This window comes from Pangasianodon hypophthalmus, chromosome 27, assembly GCF_027358585.1.
Source record: "Pangasianodon hypophthalmus isolate fPanHyp1 chromosome 27, fPanHyp1.pri, whole genome shotgun sequence".
Lineage (NCBI taxonomy): Eukaryota > Metazoa > Chordata > Actinopteri > Siluriformes > Pangasiidae > Pangasianodon > Pangasianodon hypophthalmus.
Window position 1 is genome coordinate 18431449 of NC_069736.1, and position 26374 is coordinate 18457822.

The 26374-nt window shown below is 38.3% G+C and overlaps 1 protein-coding gene across 2 annotated transcripts in view; it reads right to left on the minus strand.

Moving 5' to 3' along the window:
- Positions 1–20568, minus strand: part of arhgef9a (Cdc42 guanine nucleotide exchange factor (GEF) 9a) — a 37457-nt gene extending 16889 nt beyond the window's left edge. Inside the window, exons 1-2 of one of the 2 annotated variants that reach the window (XM_034300898.2) lie at positions 20304–20568; positions 1429–1608 (exon numbers count right to left, since the gene is read on the minus strand). In XM_034300898.2, the coding sequence (XP_034156789.1) occupies positions 1429–1608; positions 20304–20318 (195 nt within the window). In that variant the 5' untranslated portion in view covers positions 20319–20568. The remainder of the gene's footprint in view (positions 1–1428; positions 1609–20303) is intronic. The other variant, XM_053230250.1, reaches the window with a different exon arrangement.
- Positions 20569–26374: the final 5806 nt, after the last annotated feature.

Here is a 26374-nt window from a genome sequence, read left to right on the forward strand (position 1 = left end):
TGTGTGTGTGTGTGTGTGTGTGTGTGTGTGTGTGCTGGGGCTAGCAGCATGTCGTAGGTGTATTAGCTAGCATGGAGTTAGCGTTAGAGCAGTGTTAGCTTCAACATGATGGTGTAGGGCCTTTCGCACCGCTTTAGTTCCAGAACTAAATTTACGGTACTAAAGTACAGGGCGATTTTGCGTGAACTATTTCCCAGTACCGTTTAAAGGGCTGCATTCGCACCGACAGCGGGCACTAGGAAGTGACGTAAGCCGGTCGACAGCGACGTCATTTGTGCGCGGCGTTCAACAACGGAAACAAACATGAACAACGTAAACAACCGGAGGATGGAGGACGCTGTGATCGGAGCTGTGTTTCTGTCGTGTCTCGCGTCCATCTATCGCTGTTCTCCATACTTGTGGAATAAGTCGACACTACAGTATGTTTACACGGCGTTTTAAATCATGGTGGGTGAGGGCGTTTTCGTACGTGTTTGGCCAATCAACGTCTGCTTACGTCACGGATAGTACCAGTTGTGCTGGTTAGACCCTGCTCTGGAGTAGGAGCTCATCTGGTTCTCGAAAAAGGCAGTCGGTACTAAAATCACACCCAGTTCCGGAGGTGCGAAAACGACAAAAAGTGGGTAGTTCCACAGTTAGTTCTGGTACTATGAAAAGGTTCCTGCGGTGCGAAAGGCCCTATTGTTTTCTGTGGAATGTTTCTAGATTAGAAAACAAAAGATCTTACACCTTTTACTCGTTTTAGTTCAGTTCATTTATTTTTAAAGCAATGTAAATTAGCGCACAAATATACACATGAGCGTAATTCAGACACCGGACATGCTAACTAACTTTTTAACATTTTCACATTCTAGTACATTTAAATTTATACATTGTGAAGCGTGAAAGTTTCGTTTTATTTCTTTACTCATTTTATTTCAGTTAAACTTACATTCACCTTTCCTGTTACTGAAATCAATTTTAAAAATATTGAACGTGTGGATTTTGAAGCTTTGAACCAGGTGTGTGTGTGTGTGTGTGTGTATGTGTGTGTGTGTGTGTGTGCGCTACATAATGATGCATAATTATGATGTGCAAAAAAAAAAAAAAAAAAAAAACGCAAAATGAAAAAGCTCCAAATGACTTTGCTGTATTATTATAATTGCTAATTTTCTATATTAAAAACACATCTAGACTCTGATTTGTGTTATTTTTTTAGTTTTATGGGAAAATGTTTCATTTTTATTGAGGAAAAAAAAAAGGCTGTTTTTTTTTGGCGTATTATTGAGTGATAACTCGTTACAACATTCTCCGAATTCCTGATACCAAGAGAAGAGTATACATTCCTCAACACATCTCAGTTACATCAACCAATCAAATAGTCATTTAGAGAGAGTGTGTGTGTGCGTGTGTGTGTGTGTGTGTGTGTGTGTGTGTGTGTGTGCTTACCCGAACAAAGCTGGCAGGAAACCAGCCCTCCTCGTCGTCGATCTGCCCCCACCACCAGTCCCTATTGGACGAGTCCAGCACTTTGATGACATCACCGGCCTTAAAGGCCAACTCGCGGTCCGCCATGGTCACATGATCCCATACCGCCTCGGCGTTAACGATAGAACCTCCACTCACCAACTGCAGAGACAGAGAGATTTAACGTGATACCATTACATCTAGACGTTCATAAATACCTTCATCAGCTACAATCTACACACACACACACACACACACACACACACACACACACTCACACACACACACACACTCACACACACACACGCAGTGTCCCCTCTGGCACTGGCACAGACTCCGCAGGGGTTATCTGGGCAATCTTACAAAGAAAACATACTGTGTGTGTGTGTGTGTGTGTGTGTGTGTGAGTAATACACACAGCCGGTACAGCAGTGATATATTTACATAAACTATGATCTCATATCGTTTCTGTTTGCTCCTGATAGCTTAGCTTTACTGAATTAGCACTTAGCACACCGACATTACTGGATACGAAGCACGTGATTAACGATGTGACGTATGAAAGCTACATTTAACGCAGATAAATAAATAAAACCTGAACGTGACACACACATGCACGTATGTATAGAAATTTAAAATCTAAAATAAGATCTAAAATACTGAACACGACACATTTTGCTGTTGGAATATTATTACATTTTTTATAATATTTATGTATTTAAAAGCAAAAAATTCAACCTAATTCAGTTGAAACACATTTCTCACGTGACATCTGAATATATCCGTGTTATTTATGATGTCGCTGATGGTGTATTTTTAGATATTTATTAATTTAAAGTTGTTAAAGTAATTTAAAGTAATTATTAAGGTTAAAATATTTTTTTTATTGGATATACAGCCCACTAACAGTAGTGAGCATATATAGTGAATATTTAAAGCTATGTAGTGAGCATATATAGTGAATATTTAAAGCTATGTAGTGAGCATATATAGTGAATATTTAGCGCTATGTAGTGAGCATATATAGTGAATATTTAGCGCTATGTAGTGAGCATATATAGTGAATATTTAGCGCTATGTAGTGAGCATATATAGTGAATATTTAAAGCTATGTAGTGAGCATATATAGTGAATATTTAGCCCTATGTAGTGAGCGTATATAGTGAATATTTAAAGCTATGTAGTGAGCATATATAGTGAATATTTAGCCCTATGTAGTGAGCATATATAGTGAATATTTAGCGCTATGCAGTGAGCGTATATAGTGAATATTTAAAGCTATGTAGTGAGCATATATAGTGAATATTTAGCCCTATGTAGTGAGCATATATAGTGAATATTTAGCGCTATGTAGTGAGCATATATAGTGAATATTTAGCGCTATGTAGTGAGCATATATAGTGAATATTTAGCGCTATGTAGTGAGCATATATAGTGAATATTTAAAGCTATGTAGTGAGCATATATAGTGAATATTTAAAGCTATGTAGTGAGCATATATAGTGAATATTTAGCCCTATGTAGTGAGCGTATATAGTGAATATTTAGCGCTATGTAGTGAGCGTATATAGTGAATATTTAGCGCTATGTAGTGAGCATATATAGTGAATATTTAGTGCTATGTAGTGAGCATATATAGTGAATATTTAGCGCTATGTAGTGAGCATATATAGTGAATATTTAGCGCTATGTAGTGAGCATATATAGTGAATATTTAGCGCTATGTAGTGAGCATATATAGTGAATATTTAAAGCTATGTAGTGAGCATATATAGTGAATATTTAAAGCTATGTAGTGAGCATATATAGTGAATATTTAAAGCTATGTAGTGAGCATATATAGTGAATATTTAAAGCTATGTAGTGAGCATATATAGTGAATATTTAGCCCTATGTAGTGAGCGTATATAGTGAATATTTAAAGCTATGTAGTGAGCATATATAGTGAATATTTAGCGCTATGTAGTGAGCATATATAGTGAATATTTAGCGCTATGTAGTGAGCATATATAGTGAATATTTAGCGCTATGTAGTGAGCATATATAGTGAATATTTAGCGCTATGTAGTGAGCATATATAGTGAATATTTAGCGCTATGTAGTGAGCATATATAGTGAATATTTAAAGCTATGTAGTGAGCATATATAGTGAATATTTAATCCTATGTAGTGAGCATATATAGTGAATATTTAAAGCTATGTAGTGAGCATATATAGTGAATATTTAAAGCTATGTAGTGAGCATATATAGTGAATATTTAAAGCTATGTAGTGAGCATATATAGTGAATATTTAGCGCTATGTAGTGAGCATATATAGTGAATATTTAACCCTATGTAGTGAGCATATATAGTGAATATTTAGCGCTATGTAGTGAGCATATATAGTGAATATTTAGCGCAATGTAGTGAGCATATATAGTGAATATTTAAAGCTATGTAGTGAGCATATATAGTGAATATTTAATCCTATGTAGTGAGCATATATAGTGAATATTTAAAGCTATGTAGTGAGCATATATAGTGAATATTTAAAGCTATGTAGTGAGCATATATAGTGAATATTTAACCCTATGTAGTGAGCATATATAGTGAATATTTAACCCTATGTAGTGAGCATATATAGTGAATATTTAACCCTATGTAGTGAGCATATATAGTGAATATTTAACCCTATGTAGTGAGCATATATAGTGAATATTTAGCGCTATGTAGTGAGCATATATAGTGAATATTTAGCGCTATGTAGTGAGCATATATAGTGAATATTTAACCCTATGTAGTGAGCATATATAGTGAATATTTAGTGCTATGTAGTGAGCATATATAGTGAATATTTAACCCTATGTAGTGAGCATATATAGTGAGTATGAAGTCCTTTAAAAAACACTGAAATTGGAAACATTGTTTATATTCTTTATTTCAGAACAAACTGTTCACTCTGTCAGCACTACTATGACAGTACACACTCATTAGCTCGTAATTGTTAGCTGTATTAGCATTGTAGCTTACTAAAAAAAACAAGCTTTAGTCACCAAACACTTCGTGGCGGATTGGAGGGTTTTTTTGCTAAAGTTTTCGGCTAAAGTGAAAACGCAAGACACTGAATGTTCTCCCTGTCAGAAAGATTAAGAAGCAATCCATCACTACAGATCTGTGTGTTAAACTGAACAACCACCACAACACACACACACACACACACACCGCAATCATCTTTATTATTATTATTATTACTATTATTATTATTATTATTATTATTATTATGAGTGACAGTAGGATGAGCCCTGTGCTGATAATCAGGTAAACGTCATAGTGAACACTTTATTTTTTATTATGGTTTTATTTAGACGTAGGGTCTGTAATTATTCAGAACTTTGGGGTAGCGATCGTCCAATCACCCGTGTCTCATTTCGAATTAATCACGCTATTTACAGTTTGCGTTCCGAGACTTCACATGTTCGTGTTTTTCATGTTGATGGTCTAGTTATTTCGCAGTGTTTCTCTCCTGTCACGTTCTGTAGTATTTTTATGCTCATTCGTTTAAAATGTTTTGGTACTCTGAGTATTTCCGTGTTTCCTGTATCCTGAGGTCTTCAGCCACCGCCAGAGCAGGCAATCCCATAATTCAGTTCATGAACGCTAACTCTGATAGCATCGAAAACTGTGATTAAAAACAAACAAACAACTGAAAAAGAAACGCAACTGTGTGAATATCAGATCTTATATCCAATACAGAACTATTTTAGAGCTCACTACATGTCTAATCCCAGGAACCTGGAGCTCTCTCTCTCTCTCTCTCTCTCTCTCTCCGTCTCTCTCACACACACACACACGCACAGACACACAGACAGACACACACACACACACACACACACACACACACAGGTAATAAGTTAGGTGTGTTAGTCTGCAGTACAGAAGGTCCACAAATTTGAAATTTGCAAATGCAAATCACTGATATTAAAAAGAGATTAGAAATAACACACACACACACACACACACACACACTCACACACACTCACACACACACTCACACACTCAAGGGTGCAAATGTGCTTGTGATAACACACAGTGTTGGAGATCAGCTCACTCATCACTGCTCCCCTTATTGCTATTATAGATCCTATAACTGTGTGTGTGGATGTGTGTGTGTGTGTGTGTGTGTGTGTGTGGATGTGTGTGTGTGTGTGGATGTGTGTGTGTGTGCATAACAATGTGTGCAGGCAATTTACACGCTAGGCTTCATAAAAATCAGTACGGGGGGGTGGGCGCGAGTAGAGCTGTAATTTTCAGCCTCAGATGATATTTTTGGAATAGCTGAAGGCTCTAGAACCCAGATGCTGTCCTTTAGACTGTCTGAAGCTACTAGAACCTTTAACATAGCTGAAGGCTCTAGAACCTAGATGTCGTCTGTTGGACTGTTAAAGCTACTAGAACCTTGAACAGAACTGAAGGCTCTAGATCCCAGATGCTGTCCTTTGGATTGTGTAAAGCTACTAGAACCTGGAACATATCTGTAGGGTCTAGAACCCAGATGCCATTCTCTGTGTGTATTAAGGTTCTAAGAATCTCTGAAATATTTGAAGATTCTTGAGCCCAGCTAATATAAACGTTCTATGTATGCACTCTAGAACCCAAAAGACATGTAGACGGACTGGGTAATGTTTACAGAACCCGACAGGGAATAATTATTATTCTCTCTGTGGAATAATCTGAAGGTTCTACACAAAATCAATATGCATCTACAGTACATGTTCTAGAGCCCTGTCATCTAGAAGAAACATCTAGAAGATCTAGGGATTGGTTTAGGATCCATCTCTCTCTCTCTCTCTCTTTCTCTCTCGCTGTGATGATAAAATCGTCTTTTTAGTGGAACCGATGTGATTATGTAACTCTGTCACACACAGCTGTGAGTCTGTCTGAACAGGTAATTTCATCTCACTGAGCGAGAGAGAGAGAGAGAGAGAGAGAGAGATGATGTGATAGAGAGAGACAAAGAAAAAGAAAGAGAGAAAGATTATGAGAAAGAGACAGGGTGAGAGAAGGATGTGAGAGACAGACAGACAAAGACGGATAGAAACAGAGAGAGAGAGCGACAGATCATGTGTGAGACAGAAAGATACAGAGAGACAGATTATTTGAGAGAGAGAGATGGAGAGAGAGGGTGAGTGAGAGAGAGACAGACAGACAGAGAGAAAAAGAGACAGATAGAGAGAGAGAGAGACAGATAGAGACAGAGACAGACGGAGAGAGAGAGAGAGAGAGAGAGAGACAGATAGAGAGAGAGAGAGAGAGAGACAGAGAGAAAGAGAGAGAGAGAGACAGAGAGAGAGAGAGAGAGAGAGAGAGAGAGACAGAGAAAGACAGAGAGACAGAGAGAGAGAGACAGATAGAGAGAGAGAGAGAGAGAGAGACAGAGAGAGAGAGAGAGAGAGAGACAGAGAGATAGATAGAGAAAGAGAGACAGAGAAAGAGAGACAGAGAGACAGAGAGAGACAGAGAGAGAGACAGAGGGAGAGAGAGAGAGAGAGACAGAGAGAGAGAGAGAGAGAGAGAGAGAGAGAGAGACAGAGAGAGACAGAGAGAGAGAGAGAGAGAGACAGAGAGAGAGACGGAGAGACAGAGGGAGAGAGAGAGAGAGAGAGAGAGACAGAGAGAGAGAGAGAGAGAGAGAGAGAGAGACAGAGAGAGAGACAGACAGAGGGAGAGAGAGAGAGAGAGACAGAGAGAGAGAGAGAGAATTGAATTTTAACAAGACTTTTATTACAAAAAAAACCTCTCCTATTCACAATACACTCCTACAACACAGTAAGTTTAGGTGGGGGGGGAGGAAAAAAAAAAAAGGAAAAAAGGAAAAAAAAAAAAAAAAAAAAAAAAAAAAAAAAAAAAAAAAAAAAAATCACAAAGTATGCATAAAAATCAGTTCACCCTCAAAAACAGAGCACAGAGCCTCATTACAACACCAAATACATTCAAAAGTGACAAAATCATCAATAGATTTATAATAAAGAAAATCAATCAAAACTCTTGACTTCACCAAGTTAAAAAACAAGGCTACTATGTTCTGATTTAAGTTTTGTTCTATTTTCTTTTTCCTACTTGTATAAATGGCCAGTTTTGCTTGGCCTAAGACAAAATTCAGTAGCTGACAGACAAATCTTTTCTTCCTCACATATTTGTACCCCAAAATAAAAGTCTCTAGAGAAAAGGTCTCATTACAACTCCTGAAAACATTACCTACAACTAGAAATAGAGGTTGCAATCTACAACAATTCATAAAAGCATGAAAGATGGTTTCTCTGTCAGAACAGAAAGGACATGTAGAAGTAACCTCAGGGTTTAGAACTGAGATAAAAGCATTGACCGCGACAGCACCATGAATAATTCTCCATTGCAAATCACCTGTTCTCTTGGTCAACGGTGGTTTATACAAGGATCTCCACTCAGGTTTTGTGTTTTGATCCAGTTTAAAAACATCACGCCAGGGAGTATCAACTTTCCCATTTAAAACCTTTTTGCTAAAAACCAAAACACAAGACCTGTACAAAGATTTACCAGTACTTAAAAAGAAGTCTTTACACAGAGATGTAACATTTTCAATGAAAGGAGATGTAATCCCTTCAACATTTACAGACAGTAGTAGACAAGGAAAAGAGTCTTTAGGATCAGGAACTCGGGAACCAGCACAATACTCTGCTAGCAAGTCCATTTCAGTTGTCTTAAACGCCGCTTTCCATTTCATGAGCAACTGGGTAACCAGACGAATAGACCTGATTCCCAAATGTTGAGCTAATGCTGCTTTGTTCTTGAAATCCGGCCCTACAGTGTTCAGTAGCTGACTCAGAGTAATAATGTTGTGTTCAATCAGCAACCTACTAAGTCCAGGGAAAAAGGAACTGTCTGTTAGGTCCAACCGGGAGCCACAGATTAAAGGCTCCTCCAGTAACCAATGAAGAGAATGTGAGTTTTCTGGTCGTTGAACAGCAAAGAGACTCCAAACTTTGAAAATGTTCTTGTAAAAAATTGGCAACGTGGAGGTGTCCAGTTTTAGGGGATCCATCAAAAAAAGTGCTTTGTCCAGCCCCAAACCTGCAAAACTACGTAAAATCAGGCATGAAACAGCACGCCAGCTAAAACGTGATGGTCCATCCAACAGTCTTTGCACAAACTGCAGACGAAAGGTTGCAATTCTGCTCTGGAGATGAATTAGTCCTTGACCACCTTCCTCCTTGGGCAAGAACAGAACATTTTGTGAGACCCAATGTAATTTATCCCAAAAAAAGTCCACCAGGGTAGCCTGGATTTTTGATAGCAGCTGCAAAGGAGGATCTACACAGGCAAACTTATGCCATAAGGAAGATGCCACCAAATTATTAATAACTAAAATGCGTCCTCTGTATGACAATTTTGGGGACAAAGACTTCCATTTTTCTAGGCGTCCTTTGACTTTTTCTATTAAACCTTCCCAGTTTTTCTGCACTGTTGTGTCATTGCCTAAAAAGACCCCCAAATATTTAAAACCTTCTTTTCCCCAATGTAAACCAGCAGGAAGTTTCGGTTTTCCACTTTTCCAGCTTCCTATCAGTAGTGCTTCACTTTTATTCCAATTTATATTAGCAGAAGATAAAACTTTAAATTTTCCAAGCAATTCAGATAAAACCTGTACATCATTTTGCTTACTGATCATAACTACTATATCATCAGCATACGCTGATAATAAGAAATTGCCATCACAGTTTGGCAAAGATATACCATGAAGTTTCATTCTTATTTGTTGTAACAAAGGCTCTATGGCCAAAGAATAAAGCATACCAGAAAGTGAACACCCCTGTCTGATACCTCTACAGGCTCCAAAAGGAGCACACAAACCACCATTGACCTTGAGAATGCTCTGAACATCACTATAGAGAACTTTCACCTGATCTATAAATTTTTTACAAAAACCAAAGGCTTTCAAAACTCTCCATAAATAAGCATGTTCAACACGATCAAAGGCTTTCTCTTGATCCAATGATATTAAACCACAATCTAGATTTAGCACCTTAGAGACATCGAGAAGATCTCTAATCAGGGAAACATTATCAAAGATTGACCTACCAGGGACACAGTATGTCTGGTCAGGATGTATGACCTTGTCCATAACCTCTGCCAACCGATTAGCTAAAACCTTAGAGAGCAGCTTGTAGTCACTGCACAGGAGGGAGACCGGCCGCCAGCACTTGATGTCCGTCAGGTCACCCTTCTTGGGTAGGAGAGTCAAGACTGCTCTGCGGCAGCTCAACGGCAATAGCCCTCCGGCTAAACTGTCATTCAGTACCTCCAGCAAGTCTTCTCCAAGCTCTGACCAAAATGACTTATAGACGTCGACTGGCAGGCCATCCATCCCTGGTGCTTTTCCCAGCTCCATACCTTGGAGGGCCTTGCAGAGTTCCCCCATGGTCAAGGCACCTGAAATCTTTGCGTTAACTTCCTCTGACACTTGAGGAAGATTGTCAAAGAAATCACTATCATGCCTATAATCTGGACTCAGTTCATTTTTATATAAAGACTCATAAAAAGTGACTGCTCTCTTACGAATGTCTTTGGGGTCAGTCAGCAATACCCCAGATTCAGAACGTAAAGCATGAATAACCCTGTTCTGTCCATTTTTTCTTTCCAAACTGAAAAAAAACCTTGAGGGTACATCCATCTCATTTACACTTAAAAAACGTGACCTGACCAGAGCACCCTGTGTTTTAACCCCTAGTAGATCAGACAACTGAGTTTTCTTTTTTTTTATGAGAGACTCCACATCACTTTGATTCCCAGGCAAGTGAGCCAATTCTTGCAATTTTAAAATATCAGTCTCTAAGGTGTTCAAAGTCAGGGTTATCTCTCTAGTGATATTCTGGGAGTATTGTTGACAAAACTGTTTTATCTGAACTTTCCCAAAATCCCACCATTGCTGCAGTGTTCTAAAAGAATTCTTTGTAGTTTTAAAAACATCCCAGAAATTTTTAAAACTTTCTTTAAAACACTTATCATCCAATAAGGTGGTATTTAGATGCCAATAAGCACTCTTTGGCTTAATAGAGTTTAAAAAGATACAACACTGCACCATACTATGATCTGAAAGACATGATGGGATAATAACACAACTCTGAACAATACTACCATGATGTTTAAAAACATAAAACCTATCCAGTCTTGCCAATGAAATCGTGTTATCACGAACATGGGTCCAAGTGTATTGTCTTTGTTCTCCATTAAGCTGTCTCCAAATATCAATTAATTCATGTGTTTTTGTTAGCTGAACAAGACGTTGACGTGAAGGTAAATGGGGTTCAATGTGATTTCTATCCAAGTTGGACTCTGTGCAATTAAAATCACCACCCAAAAATAAATATTCATCAACACCAACATTTTGTAAAACAGAGCACAAAGTATTTAGAAATAGCATTCTTTCAACAGCTGAAGTTGGTGTATATACACAAATAAAAACAAATACAACATTTTCAAAAGAGGCTCTTACTTTCAAAAGTCTCCCTTTAATAACCTCTTCAATCTGATAAGAGCGTGGGCTGAAACTCTTAGCAAAAAGAATAGCGACTCCACCACTCAGTGAAGTATTGTGACTTAGAACAGCAACCCCATTCCATTCTACTGCCCAATCAGCAGCATTATTAACATCAGTGTGTGTTTCCTGTAACAGAGTGACATCAATTTTTTTCTGATGAATTACTTCAAATAATGAAGCTCTTTTGTGCATATCTCTAGCACCATTCAGATTCAGGGCAGCAACATTAACATGACACATACTTAAGGAAAAGAGAAAAATCCCTGCCCACAGGAACATTCTATTACAATACGTGGCATTAGGCTTTCTCACTGTCCTCATTACTGAGCTCAGAGTTAAGTTTGCTCAATGTCTTTTTCAATCGATAAACCTCTTTATTTGTAAAGGAGCCCTCCATCATGAAGCACCTTGTTTTCTCAACAAACTGCTTTATGTCAGGAAAGTATTCGTTAATACGCACTCCTCTCTTATTCTTCGTAGCTCTGAGGAACAGTTTAATGTCATCTACCTCATAATGACGTCCAGAAAAATCACTCTGAGAAAGACTAACACTCGAATCAGAAAACTCACTGTCACTTTCCGTTTCATCCTGATCACTTGGCTCGGTTATATCTGCTTTCTTTGCATGTCTAACAGTCGGAGCTTTACCAGACTTCTTTCTTTTTAATGGGACTTTAAAATCTGCCTGCTCTGTTTCCATTCGACTGTCATCATGTACATTACTCACAGTAGATTGCAAGTCATTGTGGAAAGCATCGTTTAAAAGGATATCTGTCTCAGTAACGGCTATCTCCGCCTGAGCATTAGACACTTCTACACCAAAAACTGTGTTTTCAGCTGCTAATTCTTTAGCATCAGTTGGTGTGATCACAGGTAAAGCTTCATCATTCTTATCCTTCACTACTCCTATCCCTGATACACCCGGGGCCTCGTCTGACGGTCCTGCTTCATCGGGTTCAGCGTTAACTACCACGTCACTTCCGACAGCGGCAACGTCACCATCAGCTGACGGGTCGTTTGAGTTTTTTGCGGGACAAGCACGGATTAGATGACCAGATTGCCCACAATTAAAACATTTCATTTTATCAGTTGTTACGTAAATAATGTAATCATACTCATCAACCCGAAAGTGCAAGGACACATCTAACTCAGCATCGTCATTCATAATCATGTAAACAAAGCGCCTAAACGAGACAACATGCTTCAGAAAAGGCGATTCGCTACTGATGGGGATCTTTTTAATAGGAGAAACCAGTTTACCGTAACGAGACAAAGCTTTAGCTAACACTTCATCACTTAAAAACGGTGGTACATTGGACAATGTGACTTTCTTTGATGGTGCAGAAAGTGGAAGCACAAAGGTAAAAAGATCATCAATAACAATCCCTGTCTCAACTAGTTCGTTAGCCTTTTCAGTAGTGCTGAGAAATATAACCGTAGCGTTATTCATCCTGGAGGCAGACAATATGTTTTCATGCCCAACAACATCACCCACTGCCAGGCAGCATTTCTCTACACTAACCCCGGACGCCACTTTCACTCCATGACGCCGGGTCAGTGAACTCAAACACTGCGAGCGCGGGGCCGGCATGCTCCCGAGAAAACAGGTAGCACGCGGCCCAAAACAACTGCACCGTAAACCAGAAACACACAAAAACAACTAACAAAGAGAAAAGCCAGGAAAAGAGAAAAAAGATTCACTCACAGAATCCAAGCGCACTCACACCACTCAGTCCACACGCTCACCCCCAACAATCACACCGGAAGTGAGAGAGAGAGAGAGAGAGAGAGAGACAGAGAGAGAGACAGACAGAGGGAGAGAGAGAGAGAGAGACAGAGAGAGAGAGAGAGAGAGAGAGAGAGAGACAGAGAGAGAGACAGACAGAGGGAGAGAGAGAGAGAGAGACAGAGAGAGAGAGAGAGAGAGAGAGAGACAGAGAGAGAGACAGACAGAGAGACGGAGAGACAGACAGAGGGAGAGAGAGAGAGAGAGAGAGACAGAGAGAGAGAGAGAGAGAGAGAGAGAGAGACAGTAGATGTAAGGTTTCAGTTACTGACTGTAATACAGAGACGTTAAATCTGCTGCTATCCCATCTGCACACATTAGCCACATCACACAGCAGCTAGGCTAATTATAAAAACATGAAGTGTGTATTTACACACACACACACACACACACACACAGATTAACAGTATCATCTAACAAACTGACAGGCTAGCACTTTGAGCCGCGCTAAACTTGGCAGTGGAAAACAAATGGGCACTCGGCCAATCACGGTTGAGTATTCAATCAAAACCACACACACACACACACACACACACACACACACAATAATTTCACTAAAGCAGCGTGTACTCTACAAGATGTTTATCTATTTGATTTGCCATTTTCTGACAAATTTGGAAAAGCAGGTTGTGTTGTGTTAGCTTGCTAATAAATTAAGCTAGCTGGCTGTGGAGTGACGTTAGCTACACGGCTAACAGCTCCATAAAATAAAAAGGTGTTAATGGAGTTTGGCTAAAAATAAATAAATAACCAAACAGAGCTAGTTATCTCTGATATATTTAACATAAAGTATTAAATTTAAAAAATATAAACGCAAGACTGCAGTAGCTAAACGTTACATTCTAGCACAGCCTATTATTAATTATATAATTACTGTTTAAATTAAATATGAAAACAAAAACAAAAACAAAATGGTGTTACATGGAAAAGGGTCACTTAAGAAACGGAGAAACAAACAATATTTTTAATTTAATATTCTGAGTGGGTTTTTTTTAATTATTTATTGTCAGCTCAGTGTTTTGGAGTCAATTTTTTGTTTTTAAAATCTTTATAAATAACTTAAAAGTATTAAATTAAACATCAAAACAAATTCAACACATTCATCTTTTATGATAAAATTATGGTTTTACTTTCAGATTTTTTTTTTCCACATTCCTTGGTTTATTAGCGCTAATTTATTAGCGTTCACTCATGAATGAAATGTTACGCTATTTAATATTCAAATGCTTTACTGAATTTTTAAATAAATAAAATTGTTTTGACTTGTAGCTTGAGTCCGTACATGTTGTTTTGGTCATCATTATTCTATCTTTTTTTAGGGAAAAAAAAAGGAAAGAAAAAAACAGAGTACAGGTACAAATACACAGAAAAATAAAATAAACAACAATAAAACAGAAGAAAAGAGAATTCTCACACACACACACACACACACACACACACGGCGCTGCTGAATTCTGGACTGTGATTGGTCGTCAAGTGTTGATTAATTTTCTAAAACAGCAGCTCTGACAGTAGTGCAGCTGCAAGTCACAGGTTTATATTAATGCGCACCTTCTGATACGTTACCGTTGCTATAGTAACAGCACATTCGTTGACAAAAAAACTGTTGTCATGGTGAGGTTTTCTGTAAGGACACATTTATGTAACTTTTATGGAAGGAGTCTCCAGTGTCAGAAGTAAAGCTGTAGTGTTAAGTTTTCCGACATCTTCAGGACAGAGGAGTTTACGCTTTTTTTTTGCGGTTTCTCGTTAACGAAATACAAGAAGCTGCGTTTTTCTGACAGGAAGAAAAGAAGGTTGTGAGGGAACGACTGTTTATAGCTGCTATAACGTAAGCGAGAATCCGTTTCATGGACATTAAATGTAACTATAAACGAATAAAAAGTATGATGTTTTGTTTTTTTTAATAAATATAACATTGTAATTGTTGGTAAGTTGCTGTGGTGTAAGAGGAATAAAACACTCGGGGACGTGCGGTTAGTGGAAAATAATCAACTTCAGGATGGTGACTGTGAATTTTAAATTCTCAGGACTCAGGAACACGGTGTGCTGCTGTCTCTGGCAACATGCCAACACAGGTAATTACCCATAATGCCTCTGCCAGGGACACACACACACACACACACACACACACGCTACATAAACAATAATAATAATAACAATAACAATAATAATAATAATAATACTTAATCATACACCAAAATTTCTGCCACTAAAAATATTCAAAAAATGATACGTTCAAATTTTCTCCGTAAAAAGATAAATATTTTAAACTTTAAAAAACTTTACTTAAAAAATATATACAATTATACTTTAATTAATATATTAATTAATATATTTAATATATTTAATAAATCTATTAATATAATTTTATTTTATTGGGCTGATTAGAATATAAACAAACATACTGTATTTATAATATTATTTTTTAATAATATTATTTATTTTTATATATTATTTGTATTAAATATTTAATAAAATATTTATTTTGTGTTGTTTTATTTTATTGTCATTTATGGAGCAAATTGTATATTTATTTTTTTATATATTTTATTTCTTTTTATTAATTTGGTTAAATTATTCAATTAAACATTAAATACTTATTGCTTTTCAGGCATTAAAAGCCAAATAAAAAAAAATCTAGATTTAATTTCAGTCTTAGAAATTAAATATGTGACTTTTTTGTTGTTGTTGTTGTTGTTCAGTTTTTGTTGTTGTTGTTGTTGTTGTGGTTGTTAACTCAGTTCTTTCTTAGGTTTCTTCTCCAGCTGAAGGTAAAAAAAATAAATAAATTTTGGGCTTCTCGAGTGTCGAGTTTATCCACGAGATTATTCGTACGATTTTAAGTTCTTGATGCGTAAATATTATGAATATTTTATTGTTACGCTAACTGTTTGTATCCTGTAATCGTCACGCTGCAAATTCAAAGAGAAGCTGCAGCCTGAGAATACAGCCTCTACACACACACACACGCACACGCACACGCACACACACACACACACACACACACACACGCACACACACACACACACACACACACACGCACTGATTGGACAGAAGGATTATGTAACCGTTATCCAGCAGGAGTCTATGAGAGACAGTGTGTAGAGGAATTCGTTTAGCTGTAGAACACAATCCCAAACACACAAACACAATCCCAAACACACACACGCACACACACACAAACACACACACACGCACACACACAAACACACGCACACACACAAACACACACACACGCACACACACACACACGCACACACAAACACACCCCAAACACACGACAGCACTGTAAGTCTCTATGCAACCTTTAAATCCTTTACACACATTTTTAATCTGTCTCTTTTAATCCCCGCCTCCTTTTAAGCTCCGCCTCCGTCTCTTACATCGTTGCCTAATCCCTCCCACTGAGAAATCTCCAAAACCACCCACAAAACATTTCCACATAAGAAAACATCCATTCATTCCATAACAGACTGTGTGACAGCGTGTGTTCTCCGTGTCAGATCATACGATGGAGATCCGCTAGCAATAGACCTGCGATTAAACAATTTATTTTCTTACGATCTGCTCACGACATTAATCAGCGTAATCCGGGTATAAGCTCGCGGAGAACACGCATATTCTTCAATAAGGAGGTAATAATTGTTCATTAGCATGTTTCGCTTACGTTTGTCCATCTGCCATCCTCCTATTGGTGGATTTTAGTCGAGAAAGATCGTCTAACTCGGCCGCCGAGAACATGACATTCATTTACTTATCATCACTCGCTAGTTTATCAGATTACCCGAGAAAACATCGTGAACTAGCTGCAATTATTTTTCTGCTAAACACAACTATATTAGTTTGTTAATAATGTAGAGAGCTACTTAGCTAACAAAAGCAAAATGTCAGACGTTTAGCTAGCTATCAAGTTAGCGGCTAACATATTCTAGCTACAGTTGCGTTACATTAGCAGGTTTATTAGCGGGTGTCATTTTAAAAGTGCAGTGTTTTTTCGATCAATAACTGGGGGAATTTATTTTAGTTTATTTTAGTTTATTTATTTTTTATTTAGTTTAATGAGTTGTACTCATTTGTATGTTTACTCTTTGCGAACATAAACTCAGATGTCACTTCAGAACATTTTCAGACAAAGTAAAAGCTTGCTTCAGGGATAGAAACACTGAAATACAGCACTAGCTGATCAGTACTTTACTGCTGGTTGCTATGGTTTCTCACCTAGCTGTTGCGATACACTCGTGGTTATTTAGAAACAAAACACAAAAAGTCACACAAAAATTAAAATTATTTTATTGTAATTAACAGGCGACTTCACAGTGATACGTCTGTTGCTGTTTAGTTAGAGTTTAAAGCTAACTAGCTTAACATTTTCCTAGACTCAGGGATGAGGTGAGTCGCAGAGGGGAAGTAGAAATATCCTGTCAAAATTAAACACTGGTAGCTTTTCCGCAAAACACTAATCAGCGTGGGCTTTATCGTATAAATCTGTACTAAACGGGATGTCAAAATCAGCATACAGTAGCTAGTTTGGACGTTAGCTATCTGTGACAAATCTTTCCCATGATACTTGGGCTACCAAAACATCGAAAAATTCGTAGGTTAAAACTACTATGTAATTCTGTTAATTTTCATATTGAACAAGATGTTTAAATAGCACATGATCTGCCGTAAATGCGCTACGATTTAGCAAGCATAATTAGCTAGCGTGGATGTCTGCGATGTCACAAAGTTCTGACGACAAACAAGATCTGAATTCAACTAAACCTAGTCATGAAATAAAAAAAATATTTCAGGCAACGTTTAATAAATGTAAACAAACATTTATGATATTTAATTGTGGTTTACTTATTTAAAAAAAACAAACAGTGGAATTTTTTTTGCTGTGTACATTATTGTATGTATTATATTAATTATATTATATGATATGTACGTCATTTTACGCAGTGGAACCAGAAATAGACCAGGTTTAACGTCACAAACCTTTGAGTGAAAACATGACTTTCATTTTCAGTTAATTGAGGCAATAAACTACGTAAGGATATCTGCTAATAAAGATGTTCAAATCGTTAAAAAAAAAATTTAAAACACAAAGCTCCTAATGGAGTGGCCAGAAGTTCTACGCTAGCTACCTAAACATCTATCAGCTACGTGGAAATATTGATGGTTACTGTAAAAAAAAATTATTCTGGATGACACATATGGTAACTATGGTAACTGCATTATTTAGTATGCTAGTGTGTGGTTTGGGACGTATTTTCACAGTATTTTTTTCCACACTAAAACACTGAGACAACGTAAAGATGTTTGTATTTATCATGTGCAGGTTTGCGCGCTTGAATCAGGACGTTAGCGCCATTTCTGAAAGTGGATTGATGCGGCGTAAATGAGCAAAGATGGCGAGAAAAAGACAAAACATGGAAACCGTGGAAACAAAACACTGTGTGGCATGTAGAAGTCTGTAAGTTACGACATGAGATACGACGTATAAATCAACCTTCCGGGGTGGAAATCGGTAAACTCGCCATTGTGTGTATTTTTAGAGGTAAAACATTTCAGTCTTTATTCAGAGTTGTTTCCGAGTGTTACTTTAGCAGAGGGAAAAGTTAGAGAGGGAAAACGATTTTATCACAAAATTGACACACCAGTACCAGAAGCAGATCCATGTCTTACACATCCCACGTCCTTTCCCCTTCGGTGAATCTGCTAGGTGATTTATATTTGCATTTATTCTGTAGCTGGAAAAGCAGAAAAGCATAGTGTCCAGGTGTCTCCCTTATCGCTGTAGCGAGATCAGAAATTGTAAATGCTACGGCTAAACCACAAATTTAAATATTGGCACCTCCGCAGTTTACGTTTATAGGTTTACATATACGTTTGCAAAATTTTACTCGCCATGATCGACATTCCAACAAAATCTCGTCTGAATTTTATAACACACTGTGTGATGAAGATCCTCTAACGATAGACCTACGATTAAGAAAAATCAATATGCTCTGTTTACGTCATCAGTCAGCGCGAGTTTGGAGACGTTCATGACTGGGTTAAAGACGACAACACGAAACGCACTTTCCTCGAAGTGAGCTTGAGGGAATAAGGATAGTTCTTGTCCGTTAGCATGTGCGCTAGCTGTGCACCTGACTGTACAAGGGGTCAGGAATGCAGGCTGGTGATGTTATATTTATTAATTAATGTGAGTAACTGAGTATTTTAAATGATCAAACACGAATATTTCATTTCGAGTTTTGCGCTATCGTATAGCGTCCTCCTATTGGATGAGCGTCGTAGCAGCGCTGTCACTCTGAAATTCCTCAAAACTTCTGTCTTTAGTTTCAGCAGCACTAAATCGAGCGGATCATATGATGCGTTCTGAGACTCGCGACCAAAGAATTCTTTAACGGTGCGCGTTGTTTTTGTCCATAATAACAAACTCGTACAGCGTAAACCCGGCTTTCGTGTGTCTCAGGCCTCAGTATGGTAACTACTGTAGCTACAGCGTCTCACTGAGGCCTGCGTGGGGTTCTTGCTCTTCTTCTACGACTCAATCAGGGCCGATCCGCGTCATCTGGCGCCTAACGGAACCCGCAAGTCCTCGAGCGCCGCTCAAGACGTCTAAACACGCATCATCTGCGATCACGTCGGGAAAAAGATGATCATCTGTGAGACGAGATCAGAAGCTCGAGCGCTCGTGACTGAAAATAGGTCAGAAACTGATGAAAGAGAGAAGATGCTAGATGGAATTGAGGAAAACGTAGGATACGGAGGCAGGAGTGCGCGTTTAACGTTACCTCACTGGCCCACACACACACACACTCACACACACACACACACACACACTATCCTCCTCCTCCTTCTCTTTCTCCTCATCATCATCATCATCATCATCGTCTCTTAACAACAAACATTAAAAACGCTATAAAATACACCGACGACATTCACCTTCTCGAGGCGTTCAACCGGGTTTCCCCCCTCCTCGGTATCTCTCGCGCCCGTTGCCATGGTGCGGATGGGTGGGCGGGCGAACGGACGGTATGTTGGGGTGGGGGCGGGGGGATGAGGGGGGAGGGGGGATGTGTACCGATTCCGGTAACGCGCGCGGTCATTTTTTTTTTTTTTTTTTTCCTTTGGTTGTTTTTAGCCGCTTTTGCGCGCGCGCGCCTGCGCCTACCTACGCAACATTTCACGGAGATAAAACACAAAAGCCCGGTGTATAAACCCCAAGGTCACATCCGCCATCCAACATCCAACATCCACCGCCATGCAGCATCACGGATAACCTGGGAGGAGGAAAGAAAAAAAATGCGTGACTCAAATGCGCCGCTAGTCTTTTTTTTTTTTTTTCCTCCTTCTCCCGTGCGCTCCATTTTATTTCATCCCCGTTACCGGACATCTCGCTCACGCGCTCGAGGGACCACCGCCATCACCACCATCATCTATAGCTACATACAGGTTATACCGCCTATGTACAGAACAAACAACAACAACAACAACAACAACAATGCAAAGCCGCTCTTACCATCATCTTCATCATGGTCGGGCTCCGTGCCGCTCGCGCTCGGTCCCCGGTTTCCGTTTCTCTCGTCCGCAGGTCCGAGCCCCGCAGATGCGCGCGGTGTGTGCGCGTGAGAGATAGCCTACGTAACGTCCGGTCAGGAACGAAAAGGAGAGAACAGAGAGGAAAAAGAGGAGGCTGCACACCTCCCTCTCTCTCTCTCCCTCTCTCTCTCTCTCTGTGTGTGTCTCTCACCTCCCTCTCTCTTTCTCTCCCTCGGTATTTCGGTATCTGTCGCTATCTCGCGCCCAGCCTCTCTCTCTCTCTCTCTCTCTCTCTCTCTCTCTGAGAGTAAAATGTGGGCGGGGCTTAAAGCTGCACTCAGCATCTCACATCATCATACTGAGGACTCAAGGTGTGTGTGTGTGTGTGTGTGTGTGTGTTTAACTTTATTCTAACGCTTTAGAAATAAACATGCAAAATAATGTAACAGGAGGTGGAATAATGAGCACGATATCTTTACAGAGCTTCACCTGAAAACAGGAAACAAACAAACAAACAAACAAAAAAAAACGGAACAGAAACAGCGTACACAATGTTCTCTTCACTCCGAATGTCCTCCTCCATCAGCCAGGCTCGCTTCTTTCTTTTGCACATAAACAGTTTCAGATCAGAGCAGCGTCAGTGGAGAAGACAGAACTTCCTGTTTACACACAGATGGGTTCTTGTGCAGGTCTGCAAATTATAAGCACTCTTTTTTTTTTTACACATCTGGAAAACTACAGAAATTCAGGAAAAAAAAACATGTTAGAACCTGCAGATGTAAAGAGTAAGAGGTTTCTAATTTTTTAATTTAATTTTTTTAAATAAAGAATGCTAAATTTTTACTGAAACACTGACGCAGATTCATTCAAACCGCACTCAGGTGTCCAATAAATAAGTTCATATTTAAAATAAGTTTTAAGAAATCTGTCAATTAATTCAAGAAAAACATATAAAGTAGTTTATTGGGGAAAACGGTTTTTTCAATATCCTGAACTCCAGAACCCACTGGAGAACCTACTGGAGAACCTACTGGAGAACCTACTGGAGAACCTACTGGAGAACCTACTGGAGAACCTACTGGAGAACTCTGAAATGTTGGAATTCAATGGAGACGTCATGTAGAGAAATGTTTAAAAGAGCTGCACTTCAGTAGGTAAAGAAACGAAAGAGAAAGAGAGAAAAATTAGAAATAAAGAAATGAGGAAAAAAAAGATAACAAGAAGAATAAATAATGAAAACAAGACCAATTAAGAGAAAACAATTAGAGATAAAGAGCCAGAAAGAATGAATGAATATGACGAATGAGCAAGGAGATAAACAAAAAGACATGAGGGAAAAAATAAAGCATAAAAACAGGAAAAGAGGGAAACATTTAAGAGGAGGAAAGCAATAAGAAGGAAAAATTAATAAGGGAAAGAGAACAAGATCAACAGAAATAAATAAATAAAAGCAGATAAAATGAGAAAGATAAAGAATGTGAAGTGGTAAGAGAAAAGAGAAAAAAGGAAAGAAATAAACAGAAAGAAAGAGAAAATGACAAAGAATAAAGAGAAGGATAAAAGAACAAGAATGTGAATTCTCAAAAGGACATTTGAGAAATAAAGAAAGATAAGAAAAAAGAGAGCAAAAAATCGAATATGAACAGAGGATGATAGAAAAAAGCAAAAAGAAATGGAGGTAGGGAAAATAAGTAGAAAACTGGATTCATAAGGATGAAAGAAAGAAAGAAAGAAAGAAAGAAAGACACAGAGTGGCAGCAAGAGAAGAAAGACACCTCTGGAGTATATTAACATTTTTTATATTAATATTTTAATAACATTAATATTTTTATATTCATATGAATGCGCTCATTTTAATATGTTATTGTTGCTATAGTAACAGCTCATTTACAGGGACTTGACAGCAGATGCTCTACATAAGCAGATTTTAAAAATGTGTGTAATCGTTGATGTGGTGAATTTTTCTCTAAGTAGATGTTTACGTAACATGTATGGAAGGAGTCTCCAGTGTCAGCGCTTTGTAACAGTCAGAGGTAAAGCTGTAACTGTAAGTTTTCCGACGTCTTCAGGACAGGGGAGTTTACGCTTCTTTGCGGTTTCTCGGTAACATGCTTAACAAGCTGCGATTTTTTTGTCTTATTAACTTCAAGAGAGAGAATAAAGAGACGCTGGTGAGGGAACGAGTGTTTACAGCTGCTATAACGTAAGTGACAACAGGAACTAAATTGTTTCTTGGACTTTCCACAAAATTAAATGTAACAATAAATGGATATAAAAAGTGCAATGTGTTGTAATAAATAAATAAATAAATATCGGCAAATTGCTGTGATATAAGAGGAATAAAACACCTGGGGACGTGCTGTTAAAGGGAAATAATCAACAACGGGATGGTCACAGTAACTCCGCTTCATCACATCAGCACATCACTCAGTATTTTACTTTAAGAGCAAAACACACACACACAGTGTTTATTACTTCTGTGTATCTGTGTATGGAATGTTTGAAGTGGAACCACTGAGGTGGTGAGCAGTGGTTAGTTGAGATGTTTCAGTGTAGTAGTTCTGCACTAAACCAGCAGAGGGCAGAATGACATTGAAATGCAGTTGAACTCCGAGGAAAATTTTAAAAGCAGTTTCATCAAAACAAAGGTTTCATCAACCTCCAATCAGTCCATATTTTCCTTATAAATGAGTTCCAAACGTACATGAGAGGAAATATTTTACATACCTTCTAGCTATCAACCTAGCTATCTATAGATAAAACAATTCAAGGTTTTTGTTTTAATTTCTTTACCATAACAGAGGGTTAACAACTATGAGCAGAGCATTTAATACCTTTTTGTATACTTTTCTGGCCACAACATTCAGGATCCTGAAAGTTGGTAAGTGTCTTTCTGGCACTCTGGTTTTCAGCAAGTCAACAAATCTTTGGACTTTGTGCCACAATATGCTTTTCAGAGCAAAATATAGTCATCAGACTTACAAAAGTTTGTAGAATTCCATTTTTTAATGCTATTAAAAGTTTGTGTGAGCCACATGGTGGTGAGTAAATGAGATAATAATAGATGAGTTACAGTATATGGTCAAAAGTTTGTGGACACCTGGAAGCACACAATTGTATAGAACGTCTCTGTGTGCTGAAGCTTTACAGTTTCCCTTCACTGGAACTAAGAGACTCAAACCTGTTCCAGCATGACAATGCCCTGTGCACAAAGCGAGCTCCATGAAGACATGGTGTGTGAAGGTTGGAGTGGAAGAACTCGAGTGTCCTGCACAGAGCCCTGACCTCAACCCCACTGAACACCTTTGGGATGAACTGGAACACCGACTGAACCCCAGACCTCCTCGACATCCCAACATCAGCGCCTGACCTCACTAATGCTCTTGTAGCTGAATGAACACAAATCCCCACAGCCACACTCCAACATCTAGTGGAAAGCTTCCCAGAAGAGTGGAGCTCATTATAACAGCAAACACAGAGGAATAAATCTGGAACTGTTCTACAACACATGGGTGTGATGATCAGGGGTGCAAATACTTTTGGCCTTGTAGTGTAAATAATAATAAAAACGTCTGTCATGTCAGTCGAACTGCCACTGCGAAGTGGTTCATAGCAGCATTTACTGCTGGCTTTCCAAACTTTCCAAGGATGCGACTTAAGCATGAAATGTTTAATAAAAAATTACAAATAAAATAATATAAATAGTATTTATCTGTTATTAACATGCCATATTTTTATATATATTTTTAAATAATAACATTTCTTTTCAAATGTGTGATTATCTAGTGATTTTTGTATTTGATTGACGTGCTCATGGAAGGCTATTTTTTCCCAACCTACTGCTTTTAAATGTTGTTCTTGGATAGCTGTTGGGTATAATATTAACTTTATTCTATTAATATTAAAAAAAATAATAATAATAAAAACATAGAGTTTGGCTCTAAAGGTTTATTTCCAAGTGTCTTTTAAGTAGGACTCATACCAGGGATCCTGGTGTAGTAAGTAAAAATCAAAAGATGAATATAAAGTGTTTTCTGAGTCGCTTTACCTACCAGGAAGGCAGACACTCTTCTCACTTCTACACCCACAAACGCTGTTCTGCTGTTCAACAGCTTTTTCCAGCACACCTGACTTAATTCACTAGTTAATTACCTGACTCAATCAGGTGTGTTAGATGCCTCCAAGACTTCAATTTGAAAACCCGGATTAAAAGCAATTTTTGGCACTCCACTCCCAGGAACCCGTGGCCACAGGGATCATATAAACCAATCTAAAATCGATTTTAATCCCTAAATGAGATTATTATTTTTCCCATCACTGAGGTACTTGCTGCTTTCAGGGTGCCAATACTTATCAAAAAAGAATCTATCCACGATGCCCTGAGCGCCATATGGGTTCTAATGCATGATGTAATCTCATCCATCGTCCTGCACAAGTTTCCCGGCTACCTTGAAGTCTGTTCCATTTATTAGAAATATAAAAGACCTGAGGAAGGATAAAGTCAACTTCACGGTAGAGTTTAGAAGCAGGAATTGCTTAATAGGCATTTTGACTCAACTTCCATTTCAAAAGAGCAAAAAAGGAATGATGATCATTCATTCATACATCATTAGAGAGCACTTTATCCTGGTCAGGGTGATGGTAGATCCAGTGCCTGTCCCCGGAATACTGGGGGGATGCCGGCTAGCCTGTCCCTGGAATATTAGGGTAAGCTGGACAGCCAGTCCCAGGAATACTGGGGTAAACTGGGCAGGCTGTCCCCGGAATACTGAAGTAAGCTGGGCAGCCTGTCCCTGGAATACTGGGGGGATGCCAGCCAGCCTGTCCCTGGAATACTGGGGTGAACTGGGCAGCCTGTCCCTGGAATACTGAAGTAAGCTGGGCAGCCTGGATGGAATACTGGATGGAATTTAGCGAGTCTGTCCCCGGAATACTGGGGGGATGCCAGCCAGCCTGTCCCTGGAATACTGGAGTAAGCTGGACAGCCTGGATGGAATGCTGGATGGAATTTGGCCACCTTGTCCCCGGAATACTGGGGGGATGCTCAGAAGCCTGTCCCTAGATTGCAGGAGTACATCCCAAACTCACGTTCTTTTAGACTTAAGGACCAATTCTGAAAATTATTCCCAACATTAATGCACAAAATGCATCTAATCAAATTCCTTATGAATATTTTTATATCATATTCAGGTGTCATTATTGTTCCAATTATTATTGGAGAGAAATGGTAATCATGATTTAGCTTAATCTCCAGAAATCCCTCAAAGTAGAGAAACCGGTTAAAGCAACAAATAAATAAATTTGCAAAGATCACAAATTCACTTTTCACTTGAGATGGAGTTTATTTCCAGTTGAAGTTGTGTTTTGTGTGAGTGTGTAAGCACTCAGAGGCAGTATGGGTAAAGGGTAGTGATTGGCAGCTACTTAAATCCCACAAACATTTAACTTGATGTTTAAACATTCATTGTCTGTGAGTATACATCCATATATATATTTTTTTTTTTAAAAAAAAAAGCTTGTGTTGGTTTAAGCTAGCTCACATACGCCAGCAGAACAAAAGTGTGAGCATTCGTTTACAGATCACAATAAAAGACTGTACCAAATGCAAAAAAAAAAGAAAAAAGAAAATGTGACATAATAATAAAAAAAAAAACTGATCACAAATTAACCGGCGTTGATTCTGTCACAGAATTGTTTGAAAAAAAAAAAAAAAAAAAAAAAAAAAAAAAAAAGAAAACTCTCAGTACGTATTGTAGTAAGTGCATGATGTTGGCTTTGGTGACATCTTTAACAGACATTTACAAAATGCATTTGTTCACAAATATGAAATGATTTTCACCTGATAATCGACTAAGCACTACGTAGCAAGGAATAAGAGGAAATACATGTAGCTAATTCATCAGTGTTTTATGAAATAACTAGCCAATAGCTAGCATAGCTTGTAATCTCGCAGACATTTCTTTTGATCTAATGACACTTAAAAGCATTATGTAAAGCTGCCCAACACAGTTTCTGCCACTGAGGATGAAAAAAAAAAAAAAAAAAAACATA